The sequence below is a fragment of the Myxocyprinus asiaticus genome, chromosome 38 (genome assembly GCF_019703515.2).
Source record: "Myxocyprinus asiaticus isolate MX2 ecotype Aquarium Trade chromosome 38, UBuf_Myxa_2, whole genome shotgun sequence".
In the NCBI taxonomy this organism is placed as follows: domain Eukaryota; kingdom Metazoa; phylum Chordata; class Actinopteri; order Cypriniformes; family Catostomidae; genus Myxocyprinus; species Myxocyprinus asiaticus.
The window spans coordinates 28,412,898-28,429,999 of NC_059381.1; the positions used below are offsets into that span (position 1 = coordinate 28,412,898).

The 17,102-nt window shown below is 40.5% G+C and overlaps 1 protein-coding gene across 1 annotated transcript in view; it reads left to right on the forward strand.

The window, feature by feature from the left end:
• The first annotated feature begins 9,464 nt into the window (after window positions 1–9,464).
• LOC127429007 (AT-rich interactive domain-containing protein 5B-like) overlaps window positions 9,465–17,102 on the forward strand; it is a 29,497-nt gene continuing 21,859 nt past the window's right edge. Inside the window, exons 1-2 of the mRNA XM_051677730.1 lie at window positions 9,465–9,603; window positions 14,250–14,510. Coding sequence (XP_051533690.1) covers window positions 9,583–9,603; window positions 14,250–14,510 — 282 coding nt within the window. The 5' untranslated portion in view covers window positions 9,465–9,582. The remainder of the gene's footprint in view (window positions 9,604–14,249; window positions 14,511–17,102) is intronic.

Below are 17,102 nucleotides of genomic sequence, written 5' to 3' on the forward strand. Positions count from 1 at the left end.
TGAGATAAATATGGAAAACAGTTTGGCCCCAGTTCAGTTTATAAAACCCTAAGTTTATTTACTTGTTTTTAAATAAATATATGTTGTGGGAAAAAAAAATAAAAAATTAGGCTGGGAACGTGCCTCAAACTTTGGTGCACTGCCTGGCTTAATGACCAACTGTGATTTTCTTCATGCTGCCTTATTCTGGCTTGAAAACTATAAAATTAGTCTGTAAGAGAGTATCTAAGTCCATCTTTTTCAGTGACATATGCATCGTAATATATAACACCTTCGTTTAACTGAGCGTTGCACAATCTCACAAGACATTGGAGTAGATGGGAAATGTAGTTCACACACATACTAAACAGTATATAGGCTGTGTATAAACAGTACTGTGCAAACGTCTGTTTCACCTCAAGGTGGATGGACATGTTGTGCATTCTGAAATGCTATTCTGCTCACTAAAATTGTATAGAGTGGTTATCTGAGTTACTGTAGCCTTTCTGTCAGCTCGAAACAGTCTGGCCATTTTCCGTTGACCTCTCTCATCTACAAGGTGTTTCCATCCGCAGAACTTTTTGGCACCATTCTGAATAGACTCTAGAGACTGTTGTGTGTGATAATCACAGGAGATAAGCAGTTACAGAAATACTCAAACCAGCCCGTCTGGCACCATCAATCATGCCATGGTCAAAATCACTGAGATCACATTTTTCCACCATTCTGATGATTGATATGAACATTAACTGAAGCTCCTGGCCCGTAACTGCATGATTTTATGCATTGCACTGCTGCCACACGATTGGCTGATTAGATAATCGCATGAATAACTAGATGTATAGGTGTTCCTAATAGTATACACTGATGAGCCAAAACATTATGACCACTCACAGGTGAAGCGAATACCATTGATCATCTCCTAACAAGGCCACATGTCAAGGTCTGGGAAGATTAGATGGTAAGTGAACAATCAGTTCTTTAAGTCAACATGTTGAATGAAGGAGAAATGGGCAGGAGTAAAGACCTGAGTGACTTTGACAATGGCCAAATTGTTATGGCAAGAAGACTGGGTCAGAGCATCTCTGAAACGGCAAGGTTTGTGGGGTGCTCCAGGTCAGCAGTGGTGAGAACCTACTGACAGTGGTCCGAGGAGGGACAAACCACAAACCGGCGACAGGGTGATGAGCGCCCAAGGCTCATCAATACGCGAGGGCAACTAAGGCTATCCCGTCTGGTCTGACCCGACAGAAGGTCTATTGTGGCACAAGTCAAAGAAAATTTTAATGATGGTTAAGGAGGAATGAGTCATAACACACAGTCCATCGCACCCTGCTGCATATGGGGCTGCATAGCCATGCCCATGATGATCCCTGTCCACCATCGAAAGCACTTACAATGGGTATGCGAGTGTTGGAACTGGACCTTGGAGCAGTGGAAGAAGGTTGCCTGGTCCGGTGAGTCACATCATGTGGGCGGCCGTGTACGTGCGCGCTGTTTACCTGAGAAAGTGTTGGCACCAGGATGCACTGTGGAAAGACGACAAGCTGGTGGAGGGAGTGTGATGCTCTGGGCAATGTTCTGCTGGGAAACACTGGGTCTGGCCATTCATGTGGACAACAATTTCACACATGCCACCTACCTAAACATCATTGCAGACAAGGTACACCCCTCATGGCAATGGTATTCCCTGATGGCAAAGGCCTCTTTCAGCAGGATAATGTGCTCTGCCACACTGCACACATTGTTTGGGAATGGTTAAAGGAACATGATGAAGTGTTCAAGGTGTTGCCCTGGCCTCCAAATTCCCCAGATCTCAATCCGATTGAGTATCTGTGGGATGTGCTGGACCAATAAATCCAATCCAGGGGTTCTCCACCTCGCTATTTACCGGACTTGAAGGATCTGCTGCTAATGTCTTGGTGCCAGATACCACAGGATACCTTCAGGGGTCTTGTAGAGTCCAGGCATCGGCGGGTTGGTGCTGTTTTGGCAGTATGCGGAGGACCAACAGCATATTAGGCAGGTGGTCATAATGATTTGTCTCATCAGTGTATACTGCATATACTGTATAAATTTACATTTGCTGTGTAGATTACATCCGGTACTGAATACAAATTACATGACTAAATTTACAATCAGTAATGTAAAATCTTGGATTATATTTTTTAGATAATCTAATCCGATTACTTTTGTATTACCTCTGAGCTTACTCTTTTTATTTGATGTCATCTGCATTTGAGTTGGATAATCTATACCATTTGGACATAATTGTCATGTGTATTTTGTTGATTCATGTTTTTGATGTCTTTTATTTTGTAAAGTTTAGTCCCTGTTTCATGTCATGTGTTCCTGGTCAGGTGATGTCCTGTTTTCCCTCCATGTTCATGTGTCTTGTTTTCATTGGTTTATTGTCTTGTTATCCTGTTATCAGTTCTGTTTGTTCATTGGTTATCTTTGTCATGTGTTCTCCCATGTCCATGTATTTTAGCCCTCATGTTTTCCATTGTCCTTTGTAAAGTATTGTGTGAACCCAGCAGTTCAACTCCTATGCCTTCGTTAGGGGAATCGATCCCTGGAGGAATATGTGGGGGACTTCTGCACTCTGGCCGGCGAGGTTGACTTTAATGAGATTGCCCTCAAGGACTGTTTCCGTTTTGGATTGAGTGAGCCAATCTCCTCTTTGATGCCTGGCGGTCGCAGTCCCCTCAATCTGGTTCAGTATATCAACCTTGCCCTGCGAATTACTGGTTCTACGTTCATTGTGTGGGAGGCGGATACCGAACCGGAGTCCCACTTCATGGTCGACAAGCTGGAGTCCCACGTCATGGCCGCTGAACCAGAGTTCCACGTCATGGCTGCCGAGCCAGAGTTCCACGTCATGGCAGCCAAGCCAGAGCTCAACGTCATGGCCGCCAAGCCAGAGTTCCATGTCATGGCCACCAAGCCAGAGTTCCTTGTCATGGTCGCTAAGCTAGTGCCATCTTTTGCTCCGGATCCTGAGTCTGCTCCATGCCTCGGCCTGCTCCATGCCACGTCACAGCAAAGCCTCAGCCTGCTCCATGCCACGTCACAGCAAAGCCTCAGCCTGCTCCATGCCATGTCACAGCAACGCCTCAGCCTGCTCCATGCCATGTCACAGCAACACCTCAGCCTGCTCCATGCCACGTCACAGCAATGCCTCAGCCTGCTCCATGCCATGTCACAGCAACGCCTCAGCCTGCTCCATGCCATGTCACAGCAACACCTCAGCCTGCTCCATGCCACGTCACAGCAATGCCTCAGCCTGCTCCATGCCACATCACAGCAACGCCTCAGCCTGCTCCATGCCATGTCACAGCAACGCCTCAGCCTGCTCCATGCCACGTCACAGCAACACCTCAGCCTGCTCCATGCCACGTCACAGCAACGCCTCAACCTGCTCCATGCCATGTCACAGCAACGCCTCAGCCTGCTCCATGCCACGTTACAGCAATGCCTCAGCCTGCTCCATGCCACATCACAGCAACGCCTCAGCCTGCTCCATGCCACATCACAGCCACGCCTGAGCCTGCTCCATGCCACATCACAGCCACGCCTGAGCCTGCTCCATGCCACATCACAGCCACGCCTGAGCCTGCTCCATGCCACATCACAGCCACGCCTGAGCCTGCTCCATGCCACGTCACAGCCATGCCTGAGCCTGCTCCATGCCACGTCACAGCCACACATGAGCCTGCTCCATGCCACGTCACTGCCACACCTGAGCCTGCTCTATGCCACGTCACAGCCACGCCTGAGCCTGATCCATGCCACGTCACAGCCACGCCTGAGCCTGATCCATGCCACGTCACAGCCACGCCTGAGCCTGAGCCTGCTCCATACCATGTAACAGCAATGCCTCAGCCTGCTCCATGCCACGTCACAGCCACATCTAGGTCTGCCCAATGCCTTGTCATAGCCACATCTGAGCTATTAGACCTGGAGATGGTTCCCACCCTTATAACCACCCTTAGTTCTCCTGAGCAGGCAAGGGGAACTTTCAACCCTCTGACCCCGCCTGGACCCTCCGAGCCCTGGTCTCCGCCTTGGCCTGTCGGTCCCTCAACATTGCCTCAGCTCTGCATTCCCTCGGCTCCACTGCAGTCCTTCAGCCTGTCGGCTTTTCCGGGGTCCCTTGTCCCTCCGGCTCCGCCTTGGCTCTCCGATCCTCTGGCTGCGCCTCGTCCCTCCAATCCGCCAGCTCCACCGGGGACCTCTGTCCCTATGGCCATGCTTTGGTCCTCAGCCCCACCGGCTCCGCCTCAGTCTTCCGATCTCCCAGCTCTGTCTTGCTACTCTGAGCCTCCAGTGCCGCCTTGGTCCTCCCTGGCTCCGGCTCCACCCTGGCCCTTCAAGTCTTCGGCTACTCTCTGGGTACCAAGTTCCCTGGTGTCGCCCTTCAAGTCTCTCACAGTTCCGCCTTCCACGGCTCCACCCCTCGAGCCTCTCAGGGCCCCACCTTCCATTGACTCTGCCCTGGTCCCATGCCCCACGCCCTGTCTCGCCAGGCCACACGCCACGCCATGTCTCGCCAGGCCACACCCCACGCCATGCCCTTCCAAGCCACGCTTCAAGACCCCCCCCCCCAGCTCCCTACAGAACTTTGTGTTGATTCATGTTTTATGTGTTTGTTCATGTGTTGGGGCGTTCGGAGCAGCCTCTTAGTGGGGGGGATATGTCATGTGTATTTTGTTGATTCATGTTTTTGATGTATTTTGTAAAGTTTAGTTCCTGTTTCATGTCATGTGTTCCTGGTCAGGTGATGTCCTGTTTTCCCTCCATGTTCATGTGTCTTGTTTTCATTGTTTTATTGTCTTGTTATCCTGTTATCAGTTTTGTTTGTTCATTGGTTATCTTTGTCATGTGTTCTCCCATGTCCATGTATTTTAACCCTCATGTTTTCCATTGTCTTTTGTCAAGTATTGTGTGTGTTTGGTTACGTGTCATGCTAAGTCTAAGTCAAGTCAAGTTTATGTTAGTTGTTCATGTTTATGTTTTGTTTAGTTCACGTTTATAGTTAGGGTTTATTGGATTTCACTTTTGTAAATAAATTGCACTTGGGTTCTTCATTTCATCGTCATCGTCATCGTCATCATCATCGTCATTGCCAGTGCCAGCGCATCGTTACAATAATATTGCTTAAATGCATTTAAAAAAACTTACTTAATGAATCAAAATATGAGAATTTATTTGATTTTTGTGTTTTACACTCTATTTGTCTGTTACTACAGAGGTCAGTTCACTCTCCGTCTCTGTAGCGGATGTAAGCCGATCCTTCTGACGGGTGAATATCCGCAAAGCTGCGGGTCCAGACGGTATTCCGGGCCGCGTCATCAGAGCGTGCGCGAACCAACTGGCTGGTGTTTTTACGGATATTTTCAACATTTCCCTCTCTTTGTCTATAGTCCCCACATGCTTTAAAACGTCCACCATTGTGCCTGTTCCAAAGCAATCCAAAATCACTTGCTTAAATGACTGGCGTCCTGTTGCTCTGACCCCCATCATCAGCAAATGCTTTGAGAGACTAATCAGAGATTACATCTGCTCTGTGCTGCCTCCATCACTAGACCCATTGCAGTTTGCTTACCGCAACAACCGCTCCACTGATGATGCCATTGCATCTACAATGCACACTGCACTCTCCCACCTGGAAAAAAGAACACTTACTGTGAGAATGCTGTTTGTAGACTACAGCTCAGCATTCAACACCATAGTGCCCTCCAAGCTTGATGAGAAACTCCGGGATCTGGGCTTAAACAGCTCACTGTGCAGCTGGATCCTGGACTTCCTGTCAAGCAGACGCCAGGTGGTTAGAATGGGCAGCAACATCTCCTCATCACTGACCCTCAACACTGGAGCCCCGCAGGGCTGTGTTCTCACCCCACTCCTGTATTCCCTGTACACACATGACTGTGTGGCAACACACAGCTCCAGTGCCATCATTAAGTTAGCTGATGATACGACGGTGGTAGGTCTGATCACTGACAATGATGAAACAGCCTACAGAGAGGAGGTGCACACTCTGACACACTGATGTCAGGAGCACAATCTCTCCCTCAACATCAGTAAGACAATGGAGCTTATGGTGGACTTCAGGAGAAGAGATAGAGAACACAGTCCCATCACCATCAGTGGAGCACCAGTGGAGAGAGTCAGCAGCTTCAAGTTCCTGGGTGTCCACATCACTGAGGAACTCACATGGTCCATCCACACTGAAGCCGTTGTGAAGAAGGCTCATCAGCGCCTCTTTTTCCTGAGACGACTGAGGAAGTTTGGAATGAACCGCCACATCCTCACACAGTTCTACACCAGCACTGTAGAGAGCATCCTGACTGGTTGCATCTCCGCCTGGTACGGCAATAGCACCGCCCATAACCACAAAGCCCTGCAAAGGGTGGTGCGAACTGCCAGACACATCATCGGAGGTGAGATTCCCTCCCTCCAGGACATATATACCAGGCTGTGTGTGAGAAAAGCTCGGAGGATCATCAGAGACTCCAGGCCCCCGAGCCATGGGCTGTTCTCACTGCTACCATCAGGTAGCCGGTATCGCAGCATCAGGACACGCACCAGCCGACTCCATGACAGCTTCTTCCCCCAAGCAATCAGACTTTTGAACTCTTGATCTCCCACGATCAATACATCAGCACTGCACTTTATTAATCTTATATCTCACACCGGACTGTCATAAATTATATTATTATTATATTATATTCTCTCTTAACAACACACTGGCTATCTTACTATCAATCGACAGCCTGAATGTCAATACAGTACAATACAACCTACTGTACATTTTATATATACTATATATACTTTTTTTATTGTATAATGTGTATTCTATATTGTGTGTATTGTATACTGTACATTGAATGTTATTTGTATATTGTGTTATGTGTAATTATGTGTATATTATATTTAAATTGTGCTGTGTTAATCTGATGTTTATTGTAAATTGATATATGTCTCACCACTGTCACGACTACTATGTTGCTCGGAACTGCACCCAAGAATTTCACACACTATTGCACTTGTGTATATGATTGTGTGACAATAAAAGTGATTTGATTTGGTTTGATTACTGAGTGAAAAAAGGCACTTAAAGGGCCATGAAACACAAAAACACATTTTAACTGGTACATATGTTTTGTCCAAGGTGGCAGAAAAGGATGTTGTGAATTATTCTTGTTTAGAAGAGGATTTTTTTTTTTTTGTCTTCCAGGTTTAAATTTTTTTCTGTCCAGACGTTCTGGGCAAGGTCACTGGATATAGTTTTGATCAACTAATTTGATCCGGAATTAAAATTAGGTTTAGAGAAGTATCTAGAGAATATAAGCACTTCCCAAAAGGTCCCAATAGATAAGTTTAGTCCTTTTAAATGCATAAACAAGCTCATGCAACATTAAGGATGGAATATGAAAAAATACAGAAAACAACAAGTAAGCTGGCTTTAGAAACAGCAGCGCCCCCTTGAGGTCGCCTTAAAGTACTTCACACGACTAGGGCTTCACTTCCACAATGATGTTACAAAGTCCACTAAGATTAGTGAATTATTAATAATGATGAATTTAAAGGATTATTCCATTACTTGAATAGAGTCTCTGGGATATAAACATTAGTGATTTATGTATGACCAGAAACACTTTGAGCATTGCGTAAAGGCACAGTCCATATTCTTAAAAAATATTTTAAAAACTATTATTTAAATCTAGTATACATTACGTTATTAAAAATCGTACATTTCTCTGAAATACTGTTATTATTTTTATTATTAATATTGTTGTTATGTTTACAGTTTATTTGTAAAAGGTTGTTTGTGAATAAAATGTACATTAAAATCCTTGAATATAATTTTATTTAATACTAATTTTTAACAAACTTCATTTAATGCACTGTAAATATTAATAGTTATCTCAAATTGGAAAAAAAAAGTTTACTTTTTTTTTTTTTACTATTCTTACTAGTTTTAATTAAGTTACCATTACTCTCTAAACTCTAAAGTTGTCATTAATACAAACATTTAAGTGGTCCTAATTAAACAGTACTTGAAATATCATATTTTGAAATCATAACTCAAATAAATAAGTTCTTTAAACTTTGGCTTCAGGTACTACTAACTCAAAATTATCAAGTACAAAATTGCGGCTTTGTGGAATACCCATAAAACTTTAATTGAATAAACTGAATAAATGATGTATGTTTGGTCAAAACAAGGGAACTCATGTAGAAAAATAATAATTGTTATTTAAAAATGTATATAGTTTTAATTCTTATGACTATTGTTGTTGTTGTTTTTTGTATCTGGTTGATAGTTGTGATTTGCTTCTGGTGAACTTTGGTGAATTAAGTATGAAGTGATGTCATAAAGCTTTAACAAATGTGAAAAAAATATCCAGATACTTTTGACTGGAAATTCACCAGACTTTGACCAAATGACCTGCAAGAGAAAAACAAATCTGTACAAATGCAAGAGACTGATTGCAGTCCGGTGTGACCTGGTGTCACATGTCCTGAATCCAGGAAAACAGCATTTGTTCTGCCACAAGCAGGGGTGTAGATCACAGGGGAAGGACACATCATTACAACTTTGGAAAAGCATTGAAATTGTCAAAATTACAATCATATTGTAAAGATAATTTCTTGTTTGTTGCACTCCCCCCATGAAAAGAAATATGTACCTATAGCCACACACATTATGACCAATACTGAAATGTAAATTACTTCTCTGCATGACAGACATAGAGAACTGAGTTACAGTATAAATATTATTTTATTTCAAACCTTTGATTCAACTTTTTTTAAATGCAGTTGAGGTTTCTGATGTCATGACTTTCCATGTGTAAGAGCAGGAAAAACCAAATGTCATGGCCATTGTCTCGTGGAAATGATCACGTGCAGCCTCCCCCTGCTGGAGAGCAAAATAATAACTATTTTAGATCTTTTTTTATTATTTATATATACATATTTTAATGCATGTTTTTCAATCAAAAGATATAATCCAATTTTTATACTAAAGGACTGTCCTGGACAGTGAAATTTGTGTTTACAACTGGAAAAGTTACATTTTAAACGGGAAATCTAATACATCTATATATCAAAGACCATCTAGGGACCTATATTGTTATTTAAAATAATGCCCATTTTAATATTTTGCGTTACACTAATAATGTTAGCTTTAGAGATTCATTGTATTCGTTCAAAGTGAGCTATTTTTATATAAGAACAGCACTTTGTTCTTCTCACGCATGCTCTGTACTGAACATATAGATTTTTTTATTTCATGAAATACTGATTTCAAGTCCCCATATTGTAACTGAGCTTTATTGAATTATCACTGTTACTCTTTGGATTCAATTTAAGAGCCTGCATGTTTCCACAGGCAACTGTATGCACAATGAACAACATATATTAAAGTTCTTTTGGCAAATGGAGTTAAGCCACACCTAGATCCTGCCCTATTTTCACAAAAAGCACTAGCTTTTCTCCAGCTTTGTTTTATATGTGTGTATGCCGGTGCTGTTAGTACCCGGCTGTGTAACTCGATAGGGGGCATCGAGAGGGATAAGGGAATGTTGAGTTGCAATGGAGCAGAGCGCGATACAGGTAAACTGAATTACAACTTTAACTGTTACTTTGTTGCAGCTCGAGGTGCTCAGCGCGCGAGATGTGAGAAATGTGCTCGCGTGAATTAAGGAAATAAAGTCTTCATTTTTTAAATCGATGCTCGCGTGACACGTCATAATATTTGGAAGTTAAAATGCCGAATTGATTCCTGTCCAATCAAGCCAACGAAGACGTGAAAATATAGACTCGCATATGGGCGAAAATATATTTGTTTTAAAATGTATTTTAAATGTCGTCGATTTTGTATCGTTTTTATGTATATATTGTAATATCCAGAACGCATGTATTTGATATTTCGATTTTTTGCTAATGATTAATTTGTGTGTGTGTCGTGTTGACTACCTCGATTCTCCCCGTTGCCCCCACCCCCACATTTCACATCTGCCGAACAGATTTGGTTTAATTCTCTATTAAAAACGAGTCGATTTGACCCAGCGATTTAAAGAGAAACGTGTTTGGTTTTTACTCAACAATCCGTCAGCAGGTTTGTCGATGAAATCTCGCGAATTTACCCTGATTATAAAATGACGTGGTAATGAAACTTCTAGGAAGAGGTAAACTTGGAGGAGCAGCTGATTTTAATTTTACACAACCAAGTTATTTTTTCGCAATATTTGAGGTATATGATCGTTACAAGAACCGTGATATTATATTTAAGATGACGTATTAGCCAAAATAATTTGTAATATCGACTAGATTTAACATAATGATTATAAGACATATAATTGTGGGCTAGAAGGCTAAACACATTTTTGTCATGGTATATGAGGCACGCCTGTGGCAGAAGATAGTTACCCTAAAATATTGTATTGATCATGTATCATATTGAATGAATAGCGATATTATTTAGACTCCGAGAGGACCCGGATTGAGGACTTCCATCCGCCCGCCCGCCCCCCAATATTGAAACGATTTCATATTAAATTTAAACAACTCCAATTATAGCTTTTTTCCCCGCAATTTTCATAGTAATAAATGTCAACATTGTTAGACACTGTAGGAAGCCCCAAGGTCATTATGTTTTGGCTTTCTAAATATCTCTTCAGCTCTCTTTCTGTTTGAAGAATCCCTCATGACAGATGATACAGTCTCGTTTTAGTGCTTGTTAGAGTACATTAAATCAGTATTTGACCGTCACAGACGTGTTTTGTGGCTTAAACTGTAATAACAGTTCTCTTTTTCTTTTTTTTTTTACCAGTAGGCGCTCGACATGTGGACGCCGTGTCGTCGCCTGCGATTGGTTGATTTTTCGGTGAATATGATGGAGACCGGTGGGGGTGGGGCGGGGTGACTGACCCATGACTGTGTATTACCTCGTGAACGCGTCCTGTGATTGACATGTTAAGTTACAGTAACAGCGAGTACGTCCACTTAATGTGCCACTTTCAAGAGGTATCAATGGAAAACATGAAATACAGTTTTATGGAAATGTGGATTTTGTGTGTCCCTTTAAAAACAATATGGATTATCAAATGGATTTAGTTTGGATTTAATCTCCATGTTCCTTTTGCATTATTATACATATCACTATTTTAATAAGGTAATAAAATAATAGTGTTTTTAAATATTTATAAAGGTACACAGTCATGGAAACATGACACTGTCTTAGGGTATAAAATTAACAGTGGTGCGTGGCAAAAATGAGTTCCTCTGTGTGCTATTTGTAACATCAGATATATTTCTACTTATTCTAATCTAGGCCTAGGTGTAAAATATAATATATATATATATATATATAAGCGAGAGAGAGAGAGAGAGAGATACTGTGTATTATTGCATATAAAAGATAAAATTACTCCAAACATTTGTCAATAAATAGATTAAATATAAGTATTTGACTTTCTTTATATCATTAGAAAACATGTGCCCTCCTTAAGGTAAAAAATGCTCCAGAAAATCAAATCTAGGGGAAATATCGCCCTTTAGTGGAAAATTAATTTCTGACACATATATATATATATATATGCGCGCACGCTGTATGTATATATGTATATATATATATATATATATATATATATATATATATATATATATTATATGTATATATATATATATATATATATATATATAATTATTTAGAAAATATTTAAATTATGTTTTTGCCAGTGTGAGCAGTTAGATATGCAGCTTATATATTACAGCAGATATTCAGCTCAGCCTTCACACAGTCACATTTGTATTCCATTTTAAGTAACAGAATGTGCCATGAGCACGTTTTTATATTTGAGGCTGCAAACCACATTTTGGCATCATCTCCATGGAATTTTATCATGAGTTTTTTTCTGCCACTCACATTATGTGACACCAGGAGGTCACACCAGGACTGCAAACAGTCTCTTGCATTAGTATAGATTTTTTTTTCTTTTTCTTTTTTTCTTGCAGGTCATTTGGTCAAAGTCTGGTGAAATTCTCATGCTTTTTTTTCCATTTTGCTATCATGCTGTTCCTAAGTAGATTAATACATCGGAATGTGTTTTCAACCATGGAAATATTGCTAAAGAGGACCAAGCAATTCTGAGTACTAGATTATGGGAATGATTAAAGTTCCTGTATTAAAGGGGAGTTTTAGGGCAGTATTCGCTCCTGTTTTAGCAAAAATATAGCATTGCAATGCATTTTAGCAGAATATTTTTTGTCTTACTGGAGAAGTTGAGCTGATTTGAGAAGACTGCAATGGTTTCTGTTTAGACATAATTTGAATCATGTGAAGGGTGTTTGCATGTGTGTATTTGAGTTGTGTATGCATAAGTTTTATCCCAAAGATCTGACTGTTCTGAAGTGTTTGTGTTACATCAAACAACTCTGTTTGCTTAAAATATCTGAACAAGAGCAAATTCCAAGTGAGCTACGTGAATTGATGTTGTTTTTAACCATCAACCACAGATACTGTATATAAAAAAAAAACCTGTACTTAAAGCTTGTGAACAGTATAAGTTAATTAATATTGGATTTTCAATAACCAATTCTTTCATTTTTACATTTGTTCCTGACGTTCTTGAATATTTGGTTAATTTCTTGCTTGTGAACGCTTGTAACCTGTAAATTTGTTGCGTTCTGACTCACTATTGCTAAAGGTATTCTAAGTAGTGGTTGACCGATTTGAATTTTTTATCGGCAGATACAATGCCGATATATCACACAATTTAATATAGTAAATATCATGAACATAAAATTGCTAAAAATTAATAATAAACTTATTAACACTATATTTACTCAATTTCAAACAAAACTAAAAAATTATATTGTATTTTAAATGGTAGCAGTTTCTTCTGATTTCTGTATAGTCATCAAATTTTAGTAATTTATTTGCACATGAAGAAATTGTTAATATATTAGGAAGAAGGAAATAACAGTAGTCCAGCAACCATGGATGGCATGTCCACGTTAGCAATCGCATTTTCTCAAAAAATACCAAATCAAACCAATTGTACATACAGTGTATAGTGAATAAGACATTTATTTATAGCACACGTGAAGCGCTTTTACCTTGGGCTGCATCCGAAAACGTACGCAGCTGATTTGCTACCTTGCTGCCTAATCAGTTAATGGCTTAACTGACAGCTGTTTTGAATGAATGGAACTCTAAAGGAAACTGGTCTCCAAACAGTTTGAAAAGCACCTTATTTTAATCGTACCTCCGTATACAGCCTCCGGAGGCAGCATTTTCACACGCTCGTGCGTATCCAGTGCAAGCCTCAATCTCCTGACAGTTTAAACGGCCTGGATCGCCTACTTGGATTGTCGTCATGATTTGTGAATCAGAGGAACTTTTGATCCTGATACTGAAGTTTTTGATTCTGGCTGATAGAATACGCGCTTCAGAGGAAGATATTAGATGGTAAGAAAACGCTGGATTTTTGTGAGGTTTGTGAATGACATCTGTTTAAACAAGATATCTGCATATTTGCAAATGGTATATAATACATTTTATTTATATTTGCCTTTTATCATTAGAAAAGAAAGTTAGAAGTGACAGGGAACTGCTGAGGAGAGGCTGTTAGAATACGTGCTTTAGAGGTAAATAAATGAGCGCTCCACAGGACACTGGATCTGCTAAATTTGTGTGAGGTTGGTTTATTACATCTGTTTAAATGAGATGTGTGTATATTTGCAGATGGTAGATGATATTAGTGAAATGAAATGATATATATGAAATGTTATTTTTTTTTATATTTGCCTTTTTATCATTAGACAAGACAGTTAAACGTTACAGGGAACCGTTGAGGAGAGAGAGGGAGAATGAAACAGGCGAGCACTCTAACATTATGAGCTCAAACACGTCTGCCGCGGCTCTGATAAGCGTATCGTTTAAATGACACTGTGTTGCACATCGGTCTATTATTGTAGTAACACGATGGCACGTAACAACAAATTAACTATGACTGGTAGTTTACATGTTTCAGTTGCTTCACATGCAAGCAGGTGATTTTTGGCGCCCTCAAGAAAAAAATCGGCCAAACAGGATAATTTATTGGCCAATCCCGATAATTTAAAAAAAGTCAGAATATCGGCGGATTTATCGGCCTCGGCGATATTTCAGTCGACCACTAATTCTAAGCAAATGTGTAATTTTCTCACACTTCTATACACTAATTTTTTTGTTTGTTTGTTATTGTTTTAAACAGTGGTTAGGTGCTCCCAGCTGCCTTCGGGGCTCCTTTGCCTTTTACAAGTCGGTGAGTTGCAGGCAGGAGTCGGGTGTTCCGCCTCAGGTCTGGAAGCTCGGGGAGTTTTACTTCATGCGCTGTGGCCCTCAGGAGCCCGTTTGCATAGCTGAGGTCACACTACTATGGGAAGATCAGACACAGCACCGCCTGCTGGCCAGTTCTAGACTCTACTTCCTACCTGAAGACACCCCAAAAGGCAGAGCGGTGGAGCATGGAGAGGTAAAAAAAAGATGGCAAGAAGTAACAGGCAGAAAGACATAAATAAGCCATTAGTTCTAATACTGGCTTCTCTTTGCTTCCAGTTCTTAAACACCTAGTTCCCACTTTGTTACAGCTGTGAAACGTTTACTTTTTTTTGGTGGGTTTTTGGTGGGGGGGGGGCTTAGAGGAAGAGTGCACAGATCTGTCAATGAGGACCTGGATATTATCATATTTACAATATGTTTACTTTTTAATGTGAATAGCTGCAGTGTTTTATGGTTTATGGTATTTTGCAATTGTGTGTTGTTAGCTCTGACATTACTGCAGCAAATGTTTAACATATGGTTGTTTCCGGGTAATGCAATTTTATTTGAGTAGGGTTTCTTCAATCCTGTGTAATAAAACAATGCCTAGTGAAGCTTTGACTCTGGTTTAAATAAGCACACTTTTATACACTGCCTGGCCAAAAAAAGGTCACCGTTTGGATTTAAATAAGCAGATACTTAAGAGCCTATGATTAGATAATTATTGAAGTGAATAATATGTTTCAGCTGGCAACAATTCTTTTAACCCTAATTGATGCAGTGTGTAGCTTTTCATTTCTTAAATGACCATGTCGGAAGACGTATCCCGTGGATGTGGAAAAGATGTTACTGTGTTTCAGAAGGGGCAAATTATTGGCCTGCACCAAGCAAAGAAAACAACTAAGGAGATTATGGAAATCACTGGAATTGTGTTAAGAACTGTCCAACGCATTATTAAAACCTGGAAGGATAATGGTGAACCGCTAGCTTTGCGGAAGAAATGTGGTCGGAAAAAAATCTTGAATGATCGTGATCAGAGATCACTAAAACGCTTGAAGTCACTTCGTAAAAAATCTACAGTAGAACTCACAGCTATGTTTAATAGTGAAAGAGCATTTCCACATGAATAATGCGACGAGAACTTACATGATTGGGACTAAACAGCTGTGTGACCACAAGAAAGCCACTTATTAGTGAGGCTAATCAGAAAAAATGACTTCAGTTTGCTAGGGAGCAAAAAGTTTAGACTGTGGAACAATGTAAAAAGGTGATGTGGTCTAATGAGTCCAGATTTACCCTATTCCAAAGCCATGGGCACATCAGAGTAAGATGGGAAGTGCATGAAGCGATGCACCCGTCATGCATAGTGCCCACTGTACAAGCCTCTGGAGGCAGTGTTATGATCTGGGGTTGCTTCAATTGGTCAAGTCTAGGCTCAGCAACATTATGTGGCAATAGAATGAAGTCAGCTGTCTACCTGAATGTTCTGAACGACCAGGTTATCCCATCAATGGATTTTTTCTTCCATGACAGCATGGGAATATTCCAAGACGACAATGCCAAGATTCATCGGGCTCAAATTGTGAAAGAGTGGTTCAGGGAGCATGAAGAATCATTTTCACACATGAATTGGCCACCACAGAGTCCTGACCTTAACCCTATTGAAAGTCTTTGGGATATGTTGGAGAAGACTTTATGGAGTGGTTCGACTCTCCTGTCATCAATACAAGATCTCATCCAAAAATTAATGCAACTCTAGACAGAAATAAATTTTGTGACGTTGCAAAAAGTTGAAACAATGCCACGATGAATGCGTGCCATAATCAATGCTAAAGGCAGTCGAACGAAATATTAAGTATGGAACTTCTTTTTGGCCAGGCAGTGTTTAAGATGGTATTGTTGTCTGTAAGTATATAAATCTTGTGATTAAAATATACAGTTGAAGTCAGAAATTTACATACACCTTAGCCAAATACATTTAAACTCAGTTTTTCACAATTCCTGACATTTAATCATAGAAAACATTCCCTGTCTTGGATCATTTAGGATCACTACTTTATTTTTTTATAATTAACATTTTTTATTAAATCATGCAATAACAAGGATATACAAAACATATATATATATATATATATATAAACAACATTTAAACCCCACAACCCCCCTCCCCAACCCCGCCCCCCCCCCAAAAAAACAACCTTGTGGTCAAACGTAAGTAAATATATATTAAAAACAAACAAACAGACACATATATATATATATATATATATATATATATATATATATATATATATATATATATATATATATATATATATTATATACATATGTTTACATACACTTTGATAGCATTTGGTAGCATTGCCTTTAAATTGTTTAACTTGGGTCAAACGTTTTGGGTAGCCTTCCACAAGCTTCTCACAATAAGTTGCTGGAATTTTGGCCCATTCCTCCAGACAGAACTGGTGTAACTGAGTCAGGTTTGTAGGCCTCCTTGCTCGCACACACTTTTTCAGTTCTGCCCACAAATTTTTTTTCAGATTGAGGTCAGGGCTTTTTGAAGGCCACTCCAATACCTTGAATTTGTTGTCCTTAAGCCATTTTGCCACAACTTAGGATGTATGCTTGGGGTCATTGTCCATTTGGAAGACCCATTTATGACCGAGCTTTAACTTCCTGGCTGATGTCCTGAGATGTTGCTTCAATATAGCCACATCATTTTTCTTTCTCATGATGCCATCTATTTTGTGAAGTGCACCAGTCCCTCCTGCAGCAAAGCACCCCCACAGCATGATGCTGCTACCCC